We start from the raw sequence: 20,783 nt of genomic DNA on the forward strand, positions 1-20,783 counted from the left end.
GCAGCAGCAGCAGCAGCAATATCACATCATTGGAGAAGGAAATGGCAACCCACTCCAGTATTCTTGCCTGGAGAATCCCATGGACAGAGGAGCCTGGCGGGCTACGGTCCACGGGGTACCAAAGAGTTGGACACGACTGAGCTACTAGACAACAACGTCACATCGTGAGTTTGTTAATTTTTTGAGACAGGTTGTTCACTCTTAGGCGTTGGTAGATATTTCAAATCAGCAAACAGACGGCAGGGAATCTTTGGTTTTGAACACGCTGGTGCGTGTCTGCCCATGCGTGCAGGGACGCCATCTCGGTATCCTTGGAAGTGGGTGGATGCAGGAGAGCAGTTGCTGGCTTCTCGGGGACTGTTAACGGTTCAGGGCAGCTTTCCTGCAGCACCTTTGCTCTCGGGTGCTGGATGGCAAGCTGTCCCCATCAGCCCCCCTTGGCGGGCACCTCTCTCCTGCTCCCGGCTTCCGTCCAGCGGTGGGTCAGGAAGTGGGAAGGTGGGGGAGGCCGAGGGGGAGCCGCCCGTGCCGGGCCTCTTGGAGCGGGCTCTTCCAGCCGCTGTCCTCCACGTGTCCACGTGTGAGGCCTGCATGGCCGCCCTCCTGGCTCCCGTCTGGCCATGGTCACGCCTGCTCCCTGTCTCCTCCCCGCCAGGGCCCTGGACTTCGGGTACCTGACCCAGGACATGATTGACGACTACGAGCCGGCCCTCATGTTCACCATCCCCCGGCTGGCTATCGTGTGGTGAGTGTCCCTCACGGTGCCCTGGATGGTCGTTTTGCAGAAACCCAGGGGTGCCAGGCCCCTCTGGGTGGTGGTGAGCTATGCTCATACCCCGCAGGTGGCCATCCACCCGCCCCGGAGCAGTCACCGGGCGGGCCTGCCCTTGTCCCAGCAGACAAGGAGCCAGGTGTTCCAGGCACGCCGTCACCCTGGTGTGGGAGGGACCCCCAGCCTCGACGGGGGCACAGGTGAGCGTGATAGCCACGGGCACTCCCAGCCTGGGGAGGAGGACCCCGCGCTCAGGCACAGGCGACCAGCAGGGGCTGTGAGAGCCGGCTTTGCAGGGATGAGAGGCGAGGTGCCCCTGGTTCCTGGGGAGGATGTGACGAGCTTGTCTGGACGATTCTCGGGCTGCCTGGGAGGCGGGGCCCGTGGGCTGAAGAGCAGGGGTCCTGGTGATGGGGTGGGAGCACAGCCGTGAGGGCTGGGGAGCTCTAGGTCAGGCCTTGGAGATAGCAGGGCAGCACGTGGATTCAGGCCTAAGTGGGATCTGGCTCGCTTTTGTGTCCCTGCCACTGGCCTGTGTCACGGAGCAGGCTCCTCCCCCCTAGTCACCCAATGTGCTCGGTGCCTGCCAGGTGGCAGCAAGCGAATTCCTGCAGAATTTCATTGTGTTGACCTAGCAGGACACAAAACACATATTTATGAAGCTTTTTCACTGAGGTTTTATTTTTAATCATAAAAATTTGGTACGGAGGTATATATCCAGAATTAAAGTGTGAAAGTGTTAAATCAGTCATGTCCGACTCTTTGTGATCCCATGGATTGAAGCCCGCCAGACTCCCCTGTCCATGGGATTCTCCAGGCAAGAATACTGCAGTGGGTTGCCATTCCCTTCTCCAGGGCATCTTCCCAACCCCAGGGATCAAACCTGGGTCTCGTGTATTGCAGGCGGATTCTTTACCAACTAAGCCACCAGGGCAGCCCTATCCAGAAGTTAAGGATTGGTTAAAAATGATACTCTTGGGACTTCCTGGTGGTCCAGAGGTTAAGAATGCCCCGTTCAATGCAGGAGAATTAGGACCCAACGCACCGCAGAGCAGCTGACCCCGGGTTCCCCAACCCGCCTCTCTTCCGTCTGTTTCCACTCTGCCTTTGTGCTGTGACCAGCACATTTTCCCACGAAGTCAAGGTTCTGTCTTGGGAAATTGTTCCCCAAACACCGTTAATTGAACCACCACCATCTGGAAAGTCTCGCCCCATCTATGCAGTGCCCCGAAGGGCCCCCTCCCCAGGGTCAGGGCTCCTGGGCTGGTGGGAGGGCAGGCTGGGCCTCAGTCCCAACAGTAGGTGGTTTCAGGGCCAGTTCTCACCAACCCTGTGTCTGTGTTATATTTAAACACAAATCCGGTGTTTCCGGGCTTCCCTGGTGGCTCAGTGGTAAAGAATTTGCCTGCAAGGCAGGAGACTCGGGTTGGATCCCTGGGTCAGGAAGATCCCCTGGAGGAGGGCATGGCAACCCACTCCAGTATTCCTGCCTGGAGAATCCTATGGACAGAGGAACCATAGGATTCCTCTGTCCTATGGGTGGGCTTTGGTCCGTACGGTTGCAGAGTCTGAACACGACTGAAGCAACTCAGCATGCCAGTGTTTCCACTTTCAAGGAGGTAGATTTAACAACAGATCTCGATGCTGATTTATCTGATGGCAGCAAAGAAGTGTGCAGACATGTTTTATGATTATTTTATGATCCCTCAAACGAACACAGGCCGACCTGCTTTGAAAAGGGATGAAACCTGGGTAAACTGCACTGCATTTTCCTAACTTACTTACGATTCAAGCTCAGAGGGGAGCGCATGTGGGAGTGGCCTGGGCCGGCCACTCGGCCGCAGGGCTGAGGCCGGGCTGCTTTGTGTCCTGGATGCAGCGGCCTCGTGGTCTACGCGGACGGACCCCTGAACCTGGACCGCAAGGTGGAGGACATGTCAGAGCTGTTCCGGCCCTTCCACACGCTGCTGCGGAAAATCAGGTGAGGGGAGGGCCGTGTGCCCCTGAGCCCCTCGGGGCTGCGGCTGATCCGGGGCTGACATGACCTCTCTGGAGGAGTCTGGTCTTGCTTTGCCCTCCGAGAGCTCCAGGCTGTGTGTTTCCTCCGGGCACAGCTTCAGAGCGTGGCTGCCTTTGCACTTCTCTACGAAGCTGATTCTTTGGCTTCTGTTCACTGAAAGCCCCGGCGATGACCTCCGTTCTCCTCGGGGTGCTGGCGCCTTCACTGTTGGCTCCACTGCTGGGAGCCCCCTCTGACCCCACCCTTGCTCCCCCACAGAACAGGTGCTTGCCCTGGGCCAGTGGCCCTCAGACCCGCACACAGACGTCCTGTCCCAAGACAGCAGCCGCCCTGCTGACCGCGCGGACGCCAGGCCCCCTCTGGTTTCTCACAGAAACGTCTCTGTGACTGAGCGACTGTGAACCCGGGTGGTGCGGGGTGGACGGGGCCACACACGGCGTCCCCCGGGCCAGGCCGCCCCCCACAAGTGCTCGACTGGGGCCTGGGCCCGGGCCTCTGCTAGTTCTTTGACTGGTTTAGGGGGTGTGGACTAGCTTAGGGGGTTGACTAGTTCAGGGGTGTTGACTAGTTCAGGGGTATTGACTAGTTTAGGGGTATTGACTAGTTTAGGGTGTTGACTAATTTAGGGATGTTGACTAGTTTAGGGTGTGGACTCGTTTAGGGGGTTGACTAGTTTAGGGGTGTTGACTAGGGTGTTGACTACTTTAGGGTGTTGACTAGTTTAGGGGTGTTGACTGGTTTAAGGTGTTGACTAGTTTAGGGTGTTGACTAGTTTATGGGGGTTTACTGGTTTAAGGTGTTGACTAGTTTAGAGGTGTTGACTAGTTTAGGAGTGTTTACTAGTTTAGGTGGTATTGATTAGTTTATGGATGTTGACTAGGGTGTTGACTAGTTTAGGGTGTTGACTAGTTTAGGATGTTGACTGGTTTAGGGTGTTGACTGGTTTAGGGGTGTTGACTGGTTTAAGGTGTTGACTGGTTTAGGGTGTTGACTAATTTAGGGATGTTGACTAGTTTAGGGTGTGGACTCGTTTAGGGGGTGACTAGTTTAGGAGTATTGACTAGGGTGTTGACTAGTTTAGGGGTGTTGACTAGTTTAGGGTGTTGACTAGTTTATGGCAGTTGACTGGTTTAAGGTATTGACTAGTTTAGGGGTGTTGACTAGTTTAGGGTGTTGACTAGTTTTGGATGTTGACTAGTTTAGGAGTGTTGACTAGTTTAGGTGGTGTTGATTAGTTTAGGGATGTTGACTAGTTTAGGATGTTGACTAGTTTAGGATATTGACTACTTTAGGGCTGCTGACTGGTTTAGGGCTGCTGACTGGTTTAGGGTGTTGACTAGTTTAGGGTGTTGACTGGTTTAGGGTGTTGACTGGTTTAGGGGTGTTGACTAGTTTAGGGGTGTTGACTGGTTTAAGGTGTTGACTGGTTTAGGGTGTTGACTAGTTTAGGGTGTTGACTGGTTTAGGGGTATGGACTGGTTTAAGGTGTTGACTAGGGATGTTGACTAGTTTAGGGTGTGGACTAGTTTAGGGGTGAAGCACTCAGTTCTCCTCAGAGAACAGTGCCTCCCCCACCCTGAGGCTCACTCTGCCCCTCTTGCCGCCCCCACCCTCTCAGGGTGGCCTTGGCACCATCTGTGCCATCCTGTGGGCTTGGTGACCTAGGGCCTCCCTTGGCCTTCAGCAGCGGGTCCTCCAGCCAGCATCCCTGACCTCGACCCTTCCCCAAAAAGCTCGCTTCAGGTTGCGTGGTGCCCCCAGCAGTGGTGGCCTCTGTGGGCGACAGGGCCCAGCTGAGGCTCCTGTGGGGGTGGGTCGGGGGGCTGTCCTCCGAGGCTGTGTCCCTGAGTGCCTCCCTGGCCCCATCTCGGCGCACCCTGAGGCCTTTCCTCCCACCATCCCTGGCCTCCGAGAAGCCCCTCGTCCCCAGTTGTTGGTCCAGGACCCCAGGGCCCCTGCCATGCTCGCCCTGGGCCTGGCAGGACTTCCCGGCTCGGGGCGGCTTTCCTCCGCTGGCCTTCTTGCCCTTTGCCCCGTCAGGAGCCAAACGCGCTTTGAATCCAGGCAGGGAGGAGTGGCCCAGGAGATCCTGGGGGGTCAGTGGGCATCCTGAGCAGGACGTGACCCTGGACCCAGAGGCTGAGTCTTGCCCTCTCTGGGCGCTCAGCTGGGAGAGGAGACAGGGAGCAAGGGGAGAGGGTGGACAATCCTAGGCCGGGAAGGGAAGAGCAGGCCCTGAGTGGGCAGTGTCCATGGGGCAGGGTGGGCGCGTGGGGCTGGGGAGGGGCCAGGTGCTGGGGACTCTGCAGGGGCAGAGTCCAGAGCCTCGGTACGGGCGACACACTCGGCAGTCTAACAATTGGGATCGGGAGGAGGGACAGACATCGGGCAGTTTGCTGAGGCTGTATTCAGAGAAATCATGGCCAAGAGTTTTTCAAAACTGAAGAGAAATCTCTGCACACAAATTCAGGAGACTCAGGAAAACTACACGCAAGGTGAACAGAACACACACCTGGGTGTGTCACAGCAACATGGCTGAAAGCGGAGAAAACCCTTAGACACAGCCAGAGGAAAGGACATATTGCTATGAAACGAATATGAATTGACAGCTGTCTTCTCAAAACAATGAAGGCAGGCAATGAAATGACGAATGTTTAAAGTGCTGAAAGGAAAAGCTGCCAATCAGAATTTTATAACCAGGAGAAATATTCTACAAAAATTAAGATGAAATAGTGGGCTATTCAGAAATACAAAACTAAAGAAAGTTGTTATCACCAGACTGTGCATAAAGAAAAACTAATTGCAATTCTTTCGACAAAGGAAAAAAATCCCAGATGGAAATATGGATGCAGAGGAGAGACTTAAGACCTTGATGTGAATTAATATAAATGAATAAAGGCTGTACAAAACAACAATTATAATGTCTTAGGAACTTTAACTTACGCATAGCATAGTTTAACATTTGAAAATAAAGTCAATATTTTTCTATATTAATTTTTAAATAAGAAGAAAAACCAAATCATTTTGAAAGTTACAGAAAAAGAATTTGAAAAACTTAACACCTATTTTAATCAAAACATCTCTTAGCAAATTAGGAATAGAGAGAAATTTTCTTTATCTAATGAAAGATACACACACATATGCACACACTTATGAAACTGGACGCTTACCTAACACCTTATATAAAAATTAACTCAAAATGGGTCAAAGATCAAAATGTAAGTGCTAAAACTACAAGATTATTATGAGAAAACACAGGCCATAAGCCCATGACATCACACTCGGCAGTGGTTTCTCGGATGTGACGCCAAAGGCACAGGTAACAGAAGGGAAAATAGACATACTGGACTCTGGAAATTTCAAACTTCTGTGCCTCGAAAGACAATACAATAGAGTAAAAAGGCAACCCACAGAATGGGAGAAAGTATTTGCATATCGTATATCTGATAAGGGACTAATACCTAGAATATGTAGAAAACTCCTAAAACTCGCCACCAAGAACAGCAACAAATAAACAACCCAATTGAAAATGGGCAAAGGACGTGAACAGACATCTCTCCAGAGAGGATGACCAATAAGCATATGAACAGATGCTCAACATGACGATTGTTAGCAAGACGCAAATCCAAACCTCACACCCGTGAGGAAGGCCACTATCAAGACAAAACAAAACCTAGAAAGCAGCAAGTGCTGGTGAGGACGTGGAGAAATCGGAGCTCTTGCGAGCCGTTGGTGGGAATGCAAAATGGTGCCGCTGCCATGGAGGTTCCTCAGAATATTAAGAGAGAACTCCCATGAGATCTGGCAGTTCCTCTTCTGGCTTTTTACCCAAGAGAATTGAAAGTAGCATCTTGAAGAGATATCTGTACACTTGTGTTCACCGCAGCATCATTCACAGCAGCTAAGACCTGGAGGCAACTGTTGACAGATGAGTGCACAGGCACAGCGTGCTCCAGCCTTACACCAGGATGTGATTTAGCCTCGAAAAGGAAGGGGACTACAACACAGGCTACAGCATGGATGAACTGTGTGGCCATGCTCAGTGACCTAAGCCAGTCCTAGAGATAGTGTATGATCCCAATGACGTAAGTTCCCCAGAGTCCTCCAGATACAGAGACAGAAAGCATAAATGGTGGTTGTCTGGGGCTGGAGGGAGTGGATAACGTTTCACGTGGACAGAGTTTTAGTTTTACAAGATGAAGCACTAGGGGATGGATGCGCAGCAATATGAATATATTTAATACTGCTGAAAATGAAAGTCGCTCAGTCCTGTCCAATTTTGTGACCCCATGGACCATACAGTCCATGGAATTCTCCAGGCCAGAATACTGGAGTGGGTAGCCTTTCCCTTCTCCAGGGGGGTCTTCCCAACCCAGGGATTGAACCCAGGTCTCCCTCAATGCAGGTGGATTCTTTACCAGCCGAGCCACCAGGGCAGCCCTGGTGAATACCACTGAACTGTCCCTTAAAACGGTTCAGGTTCTGAGTTTTATGTTACATGTATTTTATCACAATAAAAAAATTTAAGTATTATTTACAATAGTGTCAATAAATATTAATCACTTAAGCATAAATCTGAGATGTCTGAGACCTCTACTGAAAGTTACAAAATGGTTTTGACCCCAAATTTTAAAGACCTAAGTAAATAGCTCTTCATCTTCAGCGAGTGGAAAACTCAATACCAAGAGGATATCAATGATTCTCAAATTAATCTCTGATTTCAATGCAACTTCAAACAAAATCCCAGGAGGCTTTTTCTTTTGTGGAACTCGACAAACTAATTCTAAAATTCACATAGAAAGGCACAGGGCCTGGAATAGCCAAGAAAAAAACAATTGCTGGAGAAAAAGGCCAAAGAAGAATATCATCGCTCTGTTCCGCTCTGAGTTTCGTTTGGGTAGTTTTCACAGACAGAGAAAGTGATGGCACCCACTCCAGTGCTCTCGCCTGGAGATCCCAGGGACGGCGGAGCCTGGTGGGCTGCAGTCCATGGGGCCGTGAAGAGTCGGACACGACTGAGCCACTTCACTTTCACTTTTCACTTTCATGCATTCTTGCCTGGAGAATCCCAGGGATGGGGGAGCCTGGTGGGCTGCCGTCTATGGGGTCGCACAGAATTGGACACGACTGAAGCAACTCAGCAGCAGCCGCAGTTTTCAGAGACGGTGCTGATGTGACCAAGCTTGTGAACACATGTGCATTTCTGCTGAGCATCCTTCATAAAAAAAGGGCACAGTTGGAGGTAGTTCCTGTCATAAATTGTAGTCTTGCTGGCAGAGGTGTAGTGCACAGCGCCTTTGACAGAACAGAGGGTCTAGAGCGACCAACACATCATTCACGACAAGGATGATGCCAGAACAGTGGAGAATGGCTGGCTTTTTCCAATGCACAGCTGAACCAGTAAATATCCACACGAGGATAAAGATCCTTAATACACTCAAATGTGCTCACTTGCTCAGTCGTGTCCGACTCCTTGTGACCCCATGAACTGTAGCCCATCAGGCTCCTCTGTCCATGGAATTTTCCAGGCAAGAATACTGGAGAGAATTGCCATTTACTTCTCCAGGGGATCTTCCCAACCCAGGGATTAAAGCCGCATCTCTTGCGTCTCCTGAATGGGCAGGCGGATTCCTTACCGCTTGCACCATCTGGGAAGTTACTACACTGGGGAGCATGTCGATTCTAGGTTGATTACAAGCACAAGGGTGAAGAGTAAAACAACCCTTTCAGAGGGAGAAACTGGGTACATCTCTGTGTTCTTCGAGTAGGCAGAGAGTCCTTCAACAAGGCACCAAAACACCGACCACGGAGAGAAACACGGCATCTCTGTGTTCTTCGAGTAGGCGGAGAGTCCTCCAACAAGGCACCGGAACACCGACCACGGAGAGAAACACGACATCTCTGTGTTCTTCGAGTAGGCAGAGAGTCCTTCAACAAGGCACCGAAACACCGACCACGGAGAGAAACACGACATCTCTGTGTTCTTCGAGTAGGCAGAGAGTCCTCCAACAAGGCACCGAAACACCGACCACGGAGAGAAACATGACATCTCTGTGTTCTTCGAGTAGGCAGAGAGTCCTCCAACAAGGCACCGAAACACCGACCACGGAGAGAAACATGACATCTCTGTGTTCTTCGAGTAGGCAGAGAGTCCTCCAACAAGGCACCGGAACACCGACCACGGAGAGAAACACGACATCTCTGTGTTCTTCGAGTAGGCAGAGAGTCCTTCAACAAGGCACCGAAACACCGACCACGGAGAGAAACATGACATACTCAGCTTGACGGAAATTAGAAACTTGAGTTTGTTCAAAGACACCATTAAGAGTGAGAAGGCTGCAGAGCTGGAGATGACACCCAGTGAAGAACTTGGATCCAAAATTACATAAAGAGCTCCTGTCAATCGGCAAGAAGAGTTAGCCCAACAAAAATGGGCGAAAGTCCTGACAGGCGCTTGAGAGAGGCCTCCGGGGTCGGTCGGCGTGTGAACGGGGGCACGACCTCCCGAGTGAGCAGGCCAAAGTGACTTGAAACCACAGTGAGGGTGCACTGCACACTCAGCAGAGAGGAGGAAGTGGAGAAGACTGAGTGCCCTTGGGCTCTGGGCGGGGACTTGCTCCTCACCAGCCCTTGGCACCCTGGCCTGCAGAAACGCTCCCCCACGGCCCCCAGGGTAGGGGCTCAATCATGTGGGTCTGGCAGCCAGGACCCTTCGGGTGTAGAACAGCTTCAGAGGTGACCTGCGGGGCGTTTCCACTGGGAGAGACGGAAGGATTTACAACGACTACACGTCTCACCAGAGAGGGTTGCCAGGGCTGGCACGGCGAAACGGCAGCAAGTCCGATTAAATTTGAATTTCAGATACACGGTAATACTTTGTTAGAGTAAATATGTCCCCAGTGGGGGCCATTTGGGACACACTTACTCTAAAAAACACTCATGCACTTTTTAAGTGTTTGTTCGGACTTCCCTGGCGGTCCCGTGACCTAAGACTCTGGGCTTCTAACACAGGGGGCCTGGGTTTGCTCCCTGGTCAGGGAACTAGATCCCACAGGTCTCAACTAAAGATCCCACAGCTGCACCGAAGATCAAAGTTAGCCACAACTGAGACCCAGCATAGCCAAATAAATAAATACAAATAAAGCTTTTTCAAAAAAAGCCACTTCTTCTTTTAAAAGAAAGTAAGTGTTGCTTACCTGAAGTTCCAACTTAACTGGGTGTCCAGTGTCTCTTCTGGCGCCTCCTCACACATCCAGCACCGGCTGACAGCCTTCCGCAGAGCAGTGCAGACCGAGGAGTAGTCCAGAATGTAGAGGTGGCGGGCCTGGGAGCAGGGTGGGCCACGGAGTCCATCTACCTGCAGAAGAACAGGTGTGATCACTGCAGGGACTGTGGGGTGGTCAGGTCAGGGAGTGACGGCACGTGGGGGCTCCTGGGAGCATGGTGAGTGCTGTATTTCTTGATCTGAATGCTGCTTGCAGAGTGTGTTCAGCTTATGAAAACCCGCAGCTGAGCGGTTCTGAGACATGGGACCTGTAGGACCCACGCTGGGCTCATCCCAGTCGGTCTCATTAAATCTACTCCACCTCGAGTTCAGTTCCGCTTCCTCCAGGGAGTCTCCAGGTTGTCCGGTGCCTCCTTCTGGCGGGCATGTTCCTCTGCTGCCGCCACCGTGATTGTATTTCCATTTTCACTCCTAAGTGTTTGTTTGTTATCTGCGTCTTTCTTCCAGAACTCATACGGGCAGAGACCATGCCAGTCTTCCTGTGTGTCACCCTGGGCCTGGCACAGAGACAGTGCTCAGGAGTATTTGTTGAACCAAAGGATGAAAACCTATATGTTAAACCAACATGTACCTTTTCACTAGCAGGTTTTACTAATGCAGTTATCACTGAGAATCAGGGCTTTCTTGTTTTTCAGCAAGAAGCTTCAGAATCTCATTTTAAAGGAAGAGCGTGTTCTAGAATCAGCCCGCCACCCCAAAGGACTGTTGTCCCGACCCAAGGCCCTTGGGGCCCTGGAGGCATCGACACCTTGCGGGGATCACTGCAGGCACCACTGGTGCCCAGGCCCCTCGGCCTGGGGGCTGGCGGGGGGTCGCCTCGGGGACCCTCACTCTTCCTTTGTGCCTTGGCCCTTGTAGGGATTTGCTGCAGACCCTGACGGAGGAGGAGCTGCACACGCTGGAGCGGAACCTCTGCATTTCCCAGGACGTGGAGTTGCCCGTCCGGGCCGACGCCCCGGCGCCCCCGGCCCTGGCTCCGGCCGAGCCCAGGCGCGCGGACGCGGAGCTGGCCTGCTCGGTGCAGAACGACGACCAGGAGCTGGAGCAGCTCAGCCGCCTGGTGCACAGCGCAGGTGACGCCATGGCCTCCCTGCTGTCCCCGCCCAGCGCCGGCCCGTCCCCCGCCCACAGGCCGGGCGCCGCGGCCAGCCCCCGCGGGCGGGCGTCCCCGGGCCGCGCGCAGCTACCCCCCGCCGGCGACGAGGAGGAGGGGCGGGTGTTCTTCATGGAGGACGTGGACGGGGCGGCCGAGGCCCCGGGCGGAGGCGTCGACCCCCAGGAGACGGGGCAGGGCCGAGAGGCGGGGGTCGGCTCGCCGGCTTCGGCCAAGCGGGAGGACTCGAGCAACAACAACAGCGTCGAGGGCGCCGCGCTGAGGGCGGCGGCCCCCACCTCCTGCAGCTGCCTGGACTCGCGGCCGCACCTGGACGGCTGGGAGGCGGGCGCGGAGCACGCCGAGACGGCCGAGCTGATCGCCCACCGGACCGGGGGCATGAAGCTGTCGGCCACGGTCATCTTCAACCCCAAGTCGCCCGCCTCCCTGGACTCCGCCCTCACCCACCCGGGAGTCCCGGGAAACGGCGTTCCCGCGGCGGCCGAGGGCACGGCAGGCGGCCCCCACAGACTCAGCGCCACGGCCACCAACTGCCTCCTGAACTCCTGCGTCTGCTGCGCGGGCTGCGCGGGCGCCGGGGAGGACGCGGCCGCCCAGAGTCTGCGGGGCAAGTGCGGCTCGGGCGGCGTCATCCGCTCCGCCAAGGTGGGCGCCAAGGGCTCCGCCGCGGGGCCTCTGGAGGCCCTGCCTGCGGGCGGCCCGGACCCCGCGCCCTCCGAAGACGCCCCCGGCAGGCCGGAGCCTGAAGCCCCTGCTTCCGACAAGTGCCTGGCACACAGCTCAGGACCCCCGGGGGACGCGGCAGACAGGCTGTGCGGAGGGGTTGACGGCTCCCATCAGCAGGAGGAGGCCCCGCAGGAGCAGCCCCCGCCCCCGGCGGGCCCCAGGTAAGGGTCCCCGGACTCATCCTCTGTTCGGGTTAGCGGCGTCATGCCCTCCTGCGCGAACGTGCCCATTGAGTCCCACGGAGAAGTGTCCCCAGGGGCCTAGACCGCCTTGTTTCTGGCCTTACGGGCGCCTCCTGGCAAGCAGGCGCAGCCCCGGGCCCTGGTCAGCCCTCCGCACTGCTGTGCCCGGCGTGGGCCCACTGCCCCGGGGCCACGCCCCGCCCCCCCCTCCCCCCGACTGACGCGGCTGCTCCCCTGGCCTCAGTCAGCTGCACAAATTCACAGCCTGGGCGTGTGGCCCCGGGGGCCACGGTGGGATTCGGAGACCCGCCCCTGCCCTTGGCGGGGTTCCCAGGGGTCCTCTTGTCTCCCCCTGCAGCTACCGAGCAGGCGAGGTGGGCAGGCCGGGCAGGAGGGGCCCTGGCACCCACACGCCTACGTCCCCACACGACAGCCTGGGCTTCGACTGAGTGGAGTAGATCCAGCCATCACAGCCCATGCCCTCTGCACGCCCCCCATCCTGGGCCTCAAGGAAGGAGGTGCTGGGGGCCCATATGTGGCCATCCCTCTGTCCTCTCGCAGGAACCCGGCCCCAGGGCTCCCATCCTGGCTGCACTGTGTCTGACGGGAGTTGGGAGGTGGAGAGGCCCCCACCAGTGGCCGTGGGAGCCGTGCAGGGAAGGAAGCTGGACACCAGGGGAGGGGTCTCTGAGCGCAGGGGCAGACGCCCTGTAGGCGCCCCTCCCTAGAGCTGCAGGTTCTCCCGGCAGCGGGCAGAGGGCTGGCAGGACCCCTGGGGGTCAGGGCCGCTCTCCTCTCTTCCTGTGTGGAGCTCTGCTGCTCCGTGCCAGCCTTTCCTGTGTGGGCATCACCCCCTAGCCCCTGGCAACCAGGAGTCTACTCTCTGGCCCCGTGAATTCGCCTGTTCTGGACGCTCCGCAGGGGCCAAGTCACTCATCGTGTGAGCTTTTGTGCCCGGCTTCCTTTGCTGAGCATTGTGTTGTCAAGGTGCATCCTGCGAAGGGCTGTCACGGGTGTCAGGACTTGCTTCCCGTGGCCGCCTCGTCCTCCGGGGGGACCGCGCTGGGCTCGTGTGTCCAGGGCGTGTGCTGTGGTCACTGTCTGGGTGTTGTGAGTGCTGTTGCTGTGACCACGTTTGCGTGCGGTCGTGCGAGTCGGTTCTCTGGGTGTCCTCCAGGAGCAGAGCTAGCGCCCCACATGGGCCCTCTGCCGGGTGCTGTTCCCAGCATCTTTCATTGCCTGGTCGTGTGCGAGGCTCCTGTTTCTCTACACCCTCACCGACACGTGTTGTCTAAGATGTTTTTACCAGTTCTTTCGACCTTCGGGCACATCCCTCTAGAAGATAGAGCCAAGTGACTGCTTTCAAGTCACTTGACATCATTCTATCTGTAGTCATGCCCCAAATCTTACCCACAATAGGTTAATTTGTTCCATTTGGCATGAGACGTAGAGATAGTCCCATTTGCATTTAACTTTATAATTACGTGAAATGTTTGCATGGCTCCCAGACAAATTTATAAAATAAGTTATACCCAGAGAAATCTGTTCCTCCTTATTCTCCCCCTGCTCTAAAGTTACGGTTTTCAAATTTTTTACAGCTTATAAAAAACAGAAGCAAAGATGTATACACAGAGAGAGACACAGACACACACATAGACACACACACACACACACACAGATTAGACACACACACACACCTATACAGACACACAGAGACAGACACACACACCTATACAGACACACAGACAGAGAGAGACACACACACACACACAGATTAGACACACACACACACCTACACAGACACACAGAGACAGAGACGCACACAGAGACTTAGATACACACACACAGACACAGAGACACACACACACACACACCTACACAGACACACAGAGACAGAGACGCACACAGAGAGTTAGATACACACACACACACACAGATTAGACACACACACACACCTACACAGACACACAGAGACAGAGACGCACACAGAGAGTTAGATACACACACACAGACACAGAGACACACACACACACAGACGTAGACACGCACATGCACAGACAGTGTTTTCCCCTCCTGTTCTTTGGCAGAAGGCCTCGTCCTTCCCACTGTGCTTTCCTAACCCTCTAGTCTGCAGGCCCATCCGCGGCAGTTTCTAGAGATGGCCCCGTGGTCAGTTTTGTCCACGTGGGACCTCGCTGTGTGGCTGGATCACCGTGCAGTCAGGCCTTGCAGTTTCTAGTCTTGCTTCTACAGACGGCGCTGCAATGAACAGCTGTTTCTGATGAGGCCCTTATTTAGGGCCAAGCCCGGCCTCATCGCGTCCAGTGGAACAAATGATTGTCCACGACCCAGGGACAGTGTCCTCCCTTGGGGCCTCCGACTCAGTGGCCCAGAGCTGATCGGTGAGTGAATCGTTTTTTGCAAGGGTGACATGAAACCATCACAGACTCTTTGACAAAACACGCGGGCCTTTCAGTTGCTGATCCCCCTTTTCCTGCTCTGCGTCCAGGTCTGACGTGTCCCATCCCGGACACTGCTCATTCACGCCTCCCAGCAGCTCCCAGGCCTCCCCTGGCTTGGCGCAAACGCGGAATTCCGCTGAGCTGAGAAGAGGAAGCCTCCTCCAGGGAGCCCTCGAGAGGCAACTGCCGTCTCCCAGGAAAGCGTTTCCTGCAGACGCTGGAGCCTGCGGGCCGCGGAGATCAGGGCTGGTGGGCAGGACCGTGGACAGCGGCGCCCAGGGCCCTGCGCTGCGCCGGGAGTCGGGTCAGCAGGTGGCGCCCGTCCCCACCGCGGGCAGCGCCGACTTCGGGCGCGTCATTCATTCATGTCACAGGCGGGCGGCTGGATGACTGAGCCAGGTGCGGGAGAGGTGGTCTGACCTCGCGGAGCATGATCTGACTCAAGTGGAGGGACAGAGCACCGTGGTTGGGACGGACAGACAGACAGACACAAGCGATCACCCTCAGCAGGATCACTGCACGTCAGATGCCGAGGTCGCTGGCGCCGCTCGGTGGTGTCCGTGCCGTCTGTGTGCAGCTCCTTGTGGACGGGCTCGCGTCTGGGCTCGCGTCTGCCACCCGTGACCCCTCCCCCCTGCAGAGGGAGAGACGGAGCCGCGAGGTGCTGGCACCCCGCTTGCCCCAGGGCGCCCACCGGGGTCCCCTTGACCTGCCTGAGCGAGAGCCTGTCGGCCTAGCGGTGTCCTCCGTGGTCGTCCCTCAGCCGTGACGAGCCGTCATCACAGGTTGACCGTGAGGCCGGCCGGTCCACCAGGTGCCCCTGTGGCCCTGCCACACGCGGCAGGACAAGTGACCACGGGCGCAGCCCCGTGTGCGAGTGAGACGGGTGCAGCCTCAGGCCGCTGTGCCACCTTCAAGCAGGGTGCCCTGAGCCATGGCCGCCACTCTGCTTTCAGGGCCAAGCGCCCAGGAGCCGCCCGGAGTGTTGTCTGCCTCTCGAGCAGCCCCCGGCCTCTGGGTGGAAGGGCAGGGCTGCTGGGGAGCAGACACAGGCCCGCAGGTGGGTCCTGGAGCAAGGCCCAGGCTGGGAGGACCCCACACACGTCCCCCCAGCCCACTGCGCACAGGCCAGTTCCCCTGCTGCCCAGGGCAGGGGACGCTGCCCCTGGCACAGTCCTGGGCAGAGTGTTCCAGAGCCAAGTGTCCTTCAGCTCTTCTCTTTCTACGCCCTTTTCTTACCCTTTCACTGCTCAAAGATAGCCTTTAAACTCAGTACATTTAAAAGCTTGCTGTTCTCCATCTAGACGCACCTCCTCATCCGGATCCTTCCACGTCCTCGAGCCAGCAGGAGAGCTCATTGTCTAGAAGATGAAAACTCGCCCTGACTCAGGTCCGCTCCGTCTTTTCTGTGGACACTTTACTAAAGCGTGCTTACAGCTTTCCGCCCCCTTGAAGGGGCTTCCAAGTGGCTAAGGGGGCCAAGGATCTGCCTGCAATGCAGGAGGCACAGGAGACTCGGACTGGATCCCTGAGAGGGCAGGATCCCCTGGAGGAGGGCGTGGCGGCTCACTGCAGTATTCTTGCCTGGAGAACCTCGCGGACAGAAGAACCTGGTGGGCCGCAGGCCATGGAGTGGCAGAGAGTCGGACACGACTGAAGTGACTGAGCACACACGCCTTCTTCAAAGAACAACACTGACTTTCTTGTTTCTGATTATAATTGTGGCCCATTGGGGTTCATTGTAGAAGCTTATGGAAACATAAAAAAGAGCAAAAGAAGGAAATAAAAACCGTTCCAAATAGGATGATGAGCAGTTTTTTTTTTTTCACTGAATATTATGATCATTTATCTGAAAAATTCATTAAAACACAATATTCATAGAATCGTACTCTGTTGTAAGCACATGTTAATTGTTTCCGTGTTTTATCCGTGTGTGGTTGGCCTGTGGTCCCTCTCCCTAAGATCCTGCCTCTGCCTCTTGGAACCGGCATCAGGAGGAGAGTCCCCCCGGTAAAGGCAAGTCTGCAGCCCCTCGGCAGTGGCCGCGCCCCGCGGCGCAGCCGGAACCCCCAGGCTGCCTGGCTGTCTTGGGAGGCAGAGTGGAGCTGGACGCTCTGGTCTCCTTCTCTCTGGTGGTCATGTCCCTGCGTGCCTCCTCCTGTCTCTTCTGCAGAGTGACTTCCCGCCTTTTACCCGTTTGGAGGTTGGGCTTCCTTCTGGCTGGGGTCTTTGCTGCAGCTAGCTTTCCCCAGTTTGTTACTTGCCCTTTGGCCTTATTTGTTGATGTCATTTTAAAATATTAATTTTATTTATGTATTATTTATTTTGGCTGTGCTGTTTGTTGCTGCGTGGGCTTTTCTCTAGTTGCGGAGAGTGGGGACTACTCTCCAGCTGTGGTGTGCGAGCTTCTCATGGCAGTGGCTCCTCCTGTGCTGAGCACAGGCTCTAGGTCTCCCGGGCTCCAGAGCACAGGCTCAGCAGCTGTGGCTCCTGGCTTAGTTAGGCCAGAAGAAGATCCCACGTGGGATCTTCCCAGACCAGGGTTCCAACCCGTGTTTCCTGCATTGGCAGGTGGATTCTTTACCACTGAGACATCAGGGTAGCCCTGTTAATGTCTTTTGATTTCTAGATCCTTTAGTTTTATTTTGTGGAATTAAATTTATGAGCACTCTAGAGCTTCATGTTCTCCACCTCTCTCGTTCCTCTCCACCCCAAGGCTGGGAGACATTCCGCTCACGCCTCCCGGGTCTCTGGGGTTGCCTCTGCTCTCCCCTGGCGTGGTGAGAGGCCCAGGCTGGTGTGTCTTCTGGGGCCGTCTGCACCCCCTGGAGAGGGTGGGGCAGTCGGGGCCGCTGCCGTCGTGACGCACGGGCAGGCTCGCCTGGGTGCAGGCTGAGAGCCTTGGCGCCCCCAGAAGGCCAGGTCTGTCCTGCCTCGCTCAGATCCATGGCTGGTGGTGCCCCTGCCCCCAGCTTGGGGGCTCCCGGCGGTCCTTTGGGGTGGAACGACGGGACTCCAGCAGGCAGGCCTCTGGCCACGTGCTCCTCCCCGGCTGTGCACGGGCGGTCGAGGGTGGACCCTGGGGTCATCTGCCCCGGGGGCCTGTCGGCCCTCGGTGCTTCCCTGCAGACGATGGTCCAGGGAGGGAGGCGCCTGTGGGCCGCTGGTCACCCGCCTCCCTGAGCCTCAGTTTCGCCATCTGCAAACTGGGCCCACAGCGGTCGCCCCTGCGCCCGGCGCCGTGAGGAGGTGCCGTAAGTGACCAATCCCTCGTCCCTCCCGTCTCAGCGGCCTGCGTGCGTGTCTGCATCGCTCTCTGCCGTCCTGCAAACTCCCCGCCCCCCGGGCTCCGCAGGCCGGGTCCCTGGCTGCCAGCCGTCCTGACCGCCCTCCCCGCGCCCGCCCGGCCTCACTGCTCCCTGGCCTCGCCTCCGCTTCCTCTTGCCCCCCGGGCGCAGTGACAGCGGGACAGGGTGACCGACATGTCGCCCCAGCGTTTCTCCCGTGCAGACGGCTCTGCGCCTCCCCCAGTGGGCGCCCGGTCTTCCTCTTTCCTGCGGCCCTAGGTCCGGGTGGGGACTGCAGGGGCCTAGGGGTGCCCGGGGTCCACCCCTGAGCAGTGGTGACTGCAGAGAGGCAGCCGCATGCTGTGTACCCTGGAGCCACTGGCCACTTCCCCACACAGAGGGGACTGCCGGCGGTCCCCCCAGGGGAGTGCTGTGTGCCCTCCCCTGGGGGGACCCTCCCTGAGGGGAGGTCCCGGGAAGCCCTCCCCGAGGCCCAGGGCTGCCCTTCTGACCTGCTGAGTCCACACAATGCTTAAGCCCCTTTGGCCCCTGCGGCCTGGAAGGATGCGCTTCCTTCTCCAGCTTCCGGTGCTGGCCGTCGGGGCTGTGGAGGGCACGTCCTGCACCCAGGGTACTGGGCAGGTAGCCCAGGCTTGGCACGGTGGCCTGACTGCTCTGTGAGCCAGGGCTCGGGGGCACGGCCTGGCCCTGCCCACCCCTTTGTGGAGGGTGCTGGGGGCCCCGAGAAGACCACCTCTGGGGTGTGGTGACAGGGCGGGCCCGGGTCTAACTCCAGCCAGTCCTGGAGGCTGTGTGACTCGAGGTCCCCCCTGCCCGCCCACTGCCCGGTTCCCTCCCTCCCGGGCCTGCACATCACTGCCGCCCGGGTCACAGAGCCCCTCTGGGGCTGGTGGCGGGCACGAGACTGAAACCCATGGCAGCTGTCCCCGCCGCCACACGGAGCCCCAGAGTCTCCCACCCACGTCCTGCCTCTGGAAGCAGAAACAAGAACGATTGAGCAGTTTAAAAATAGAGGAGAACCTGGAATTAATTAGCCTCTTGAAAACCAGATTAGGCCTCATGACGGTCATCAAATCAACTGTTCACAAATGCAGGGACCCCGAGGAGGGGGGACGGGGGGAGCTGGGAGACTGGGACTCGAGTACACACGCCTGATGCTGTGTATCAGGCGGGTAACCAGTGATAGCTAACGTACCGTGGTGACCCTTCCTGAGCGGGAAGAAGGCCCGAGAGGGACACGTGTGCACGTGGCTGATTCCCTTAGCTGTGCGGTGGAAACCCACACGAGACCGTGACGCAGCTATGCTCCAACAAGAAACGTTTAAAGATCACTGGTTCCTAAGTAACAGGGCTGTGCCGGCCCACCTTGGGGGAGCGCGTGAAGCCAGGCTGAGTGGGTGGGGGGCCCGAGGGGCGGGGCTGGCTGCGGGGGGTCCCCGGGAGGGGTCTGCCCTTCTAGACGGGGCCTCCCCAGTGTCTGGCTTTCTAACTAACTCGCAGCCAATGGTGAGCGGCCGTGCTCTGGGCCTGGGGGCAGACCTGGCCGGGGTCGCGGCCACCGTGGGGGGCCAGGACTGAACTGCCAGGAGCCGCCAGGACGGCTCCTGCCAGCGCTGGCCTGGGAGACCCCTGGGTCCACACAAGGCTTCTCCCGTCAGCTGGCCACCTCCTGGCGCCCCAGACCCTGATGGAGGGGCCCCAGGCAGAGCAGAGAGGGTGGAGGAGGGCAGGGGGGAGGGCGGGGGTGGGGGCCTCCGGGGGCTTTGTTGGGCAGGTCAGGGGACAGGTCTTTTCCCAGAGGAAGGCTCAGCGTCAGAGGCACGACCACGGAAGCACGGTGGGAACACGACCTGGTGCTCGACATGGTTTCCAACAGCTTTACTGAAGTGTAACCGTAATTCGATAAACTGCGGCACGCGAGCGCCAGCGGCTCGGCGTGGCCGGGCCCGTTGCCCTGCGCTGCCCCGGGCTGGGGGTGCCGTCTCGTGCCGGCGGCTGTGGCAGTATGCGTTTCCTCGAGCACGCGTGACACCGCGTCTTTTCGTGAGCTCAGCAGCCCCCGGTCCGCGCTCTTCTGTGCTCTACGGTGAACATCAACGTATGTTATTTTGCTGTTCCTCTCAGTTTGTTGTGTCCTTACTGAGTTTTGAGAGTTCTTTCTGTTCAGTTCAGTTCAGTTGCTCAGTCGTGTCCGACTCTTTGTGACCCCACGGACTGCAGCACGCCAGGCCTCCCTGTCCATCACCAGCTCCCGGAGTTCACTCAGACTTGTGTCCTTTGAGTCAGTGATGCCATCCCACAATCTCATCCTCTGTCGTCCCCTTTTCCTCCCGCCTTCAATCTTTCTCAGCATTGGGGACTTTTCCAATGAGTCAGCTCATCTGGTGGCCAAAGTATTGGAGCTTCAGCTTCAGCATCAGTCCTTCCAATGAATATTCAGGACTGATCTCCTTTAGGATGGACTGGCTGGATCTCCTTGCAGTCCAGGGGACTCTCAAGAGTCTTCTCCAACACCACAGTTCAAAAGCATCAATTCTTCGACACTCAGCTTTCTTTATAATCTAACTCTCACATGCATACATGACTATTGGAAAAACCATAGCCTTGACTAGATGGACCTTTGTTGACAAAGTAATATCTCTGCTTTTTAATATGCTGTCTAGGTTGGTCATAACTTTCCTTCCAAGGAGTAAGTGTGTTTTAATTTCACCATCTGCAGTGATTTTGGAGCCCCCAAAAATAAAGTCTGACACTGTTTCCACTGTTTCCCCATCTATTTGCCATGAAGTGATGGGACCAGATGCCATGATCTTTGTTTTCTGAATGTTGAGCTTTAAGCCGATTTTTTCACTGTCCTCTTTCACTTAGGCAACTTGCCAAATTCAATTCGTTAGACACAATCGTTTTTATCAAG

General features: G+C 56.5%; 1 protein-coding gene across 2 annotated transcripts in view; it reads left to right on the top strand.

Annotated features, from left to right (window-relative positions):
* ZFYVE28 (zinc finger FYVE-type containing 28) overlaps positions 1-20,783 on the top strand; it is a 98,869-nt gene that overhangs the window by 57,261 nt on the left and 20,825 nt on the right. Inside the window, exons 6-10 of one of the 2 annotated variants that reach the window (XM_027545337.1) lie at positions 656-745; positions 2,652-2,753; positions 10,936-12,078; positions 14,353-14,501; positions 14,609-16,365. In XM_027545337.1, the coding sequence (XP_027401138.1) occupies positions 656-745; positions 2,652-2,753; positions 10,936-12,078; positions 14,353-14,501; positions 14,609-14,706 (1,582 nt within the window). In that variant the 3' untranslated portion in view covers positions 14,707-16,365. Of the gene's footprint in view, positions 1-655; positions 746-2,651; positions 2,754-10,935; positions 12,079-14,352; positions 14,502-14,608; positions 16,366-20,783 lie in introns of those variants that run through there. The other variant, XM_027545336.1, reaches the window with a different exon arrangement.

The sequence above is a fragment of the Bos indicus x Bos taurus genome, chromosome 6 (assembly GCF_003369695.1).
Source record: "Bos indicus x Bos taurus breed Angus x Brahman F1 hybrid chromosome 6, Bos_hybrid_MaternalHap_v2.0, whole genome shotgun sequence".
Classification (NCBI taxonomy): domain Eukaryota; kingdom Metazoa; phylum Chordata; class Mammalia; order Artiodactyla; family Bovidae; genus Bos; species Bos indicus x Bos taurus.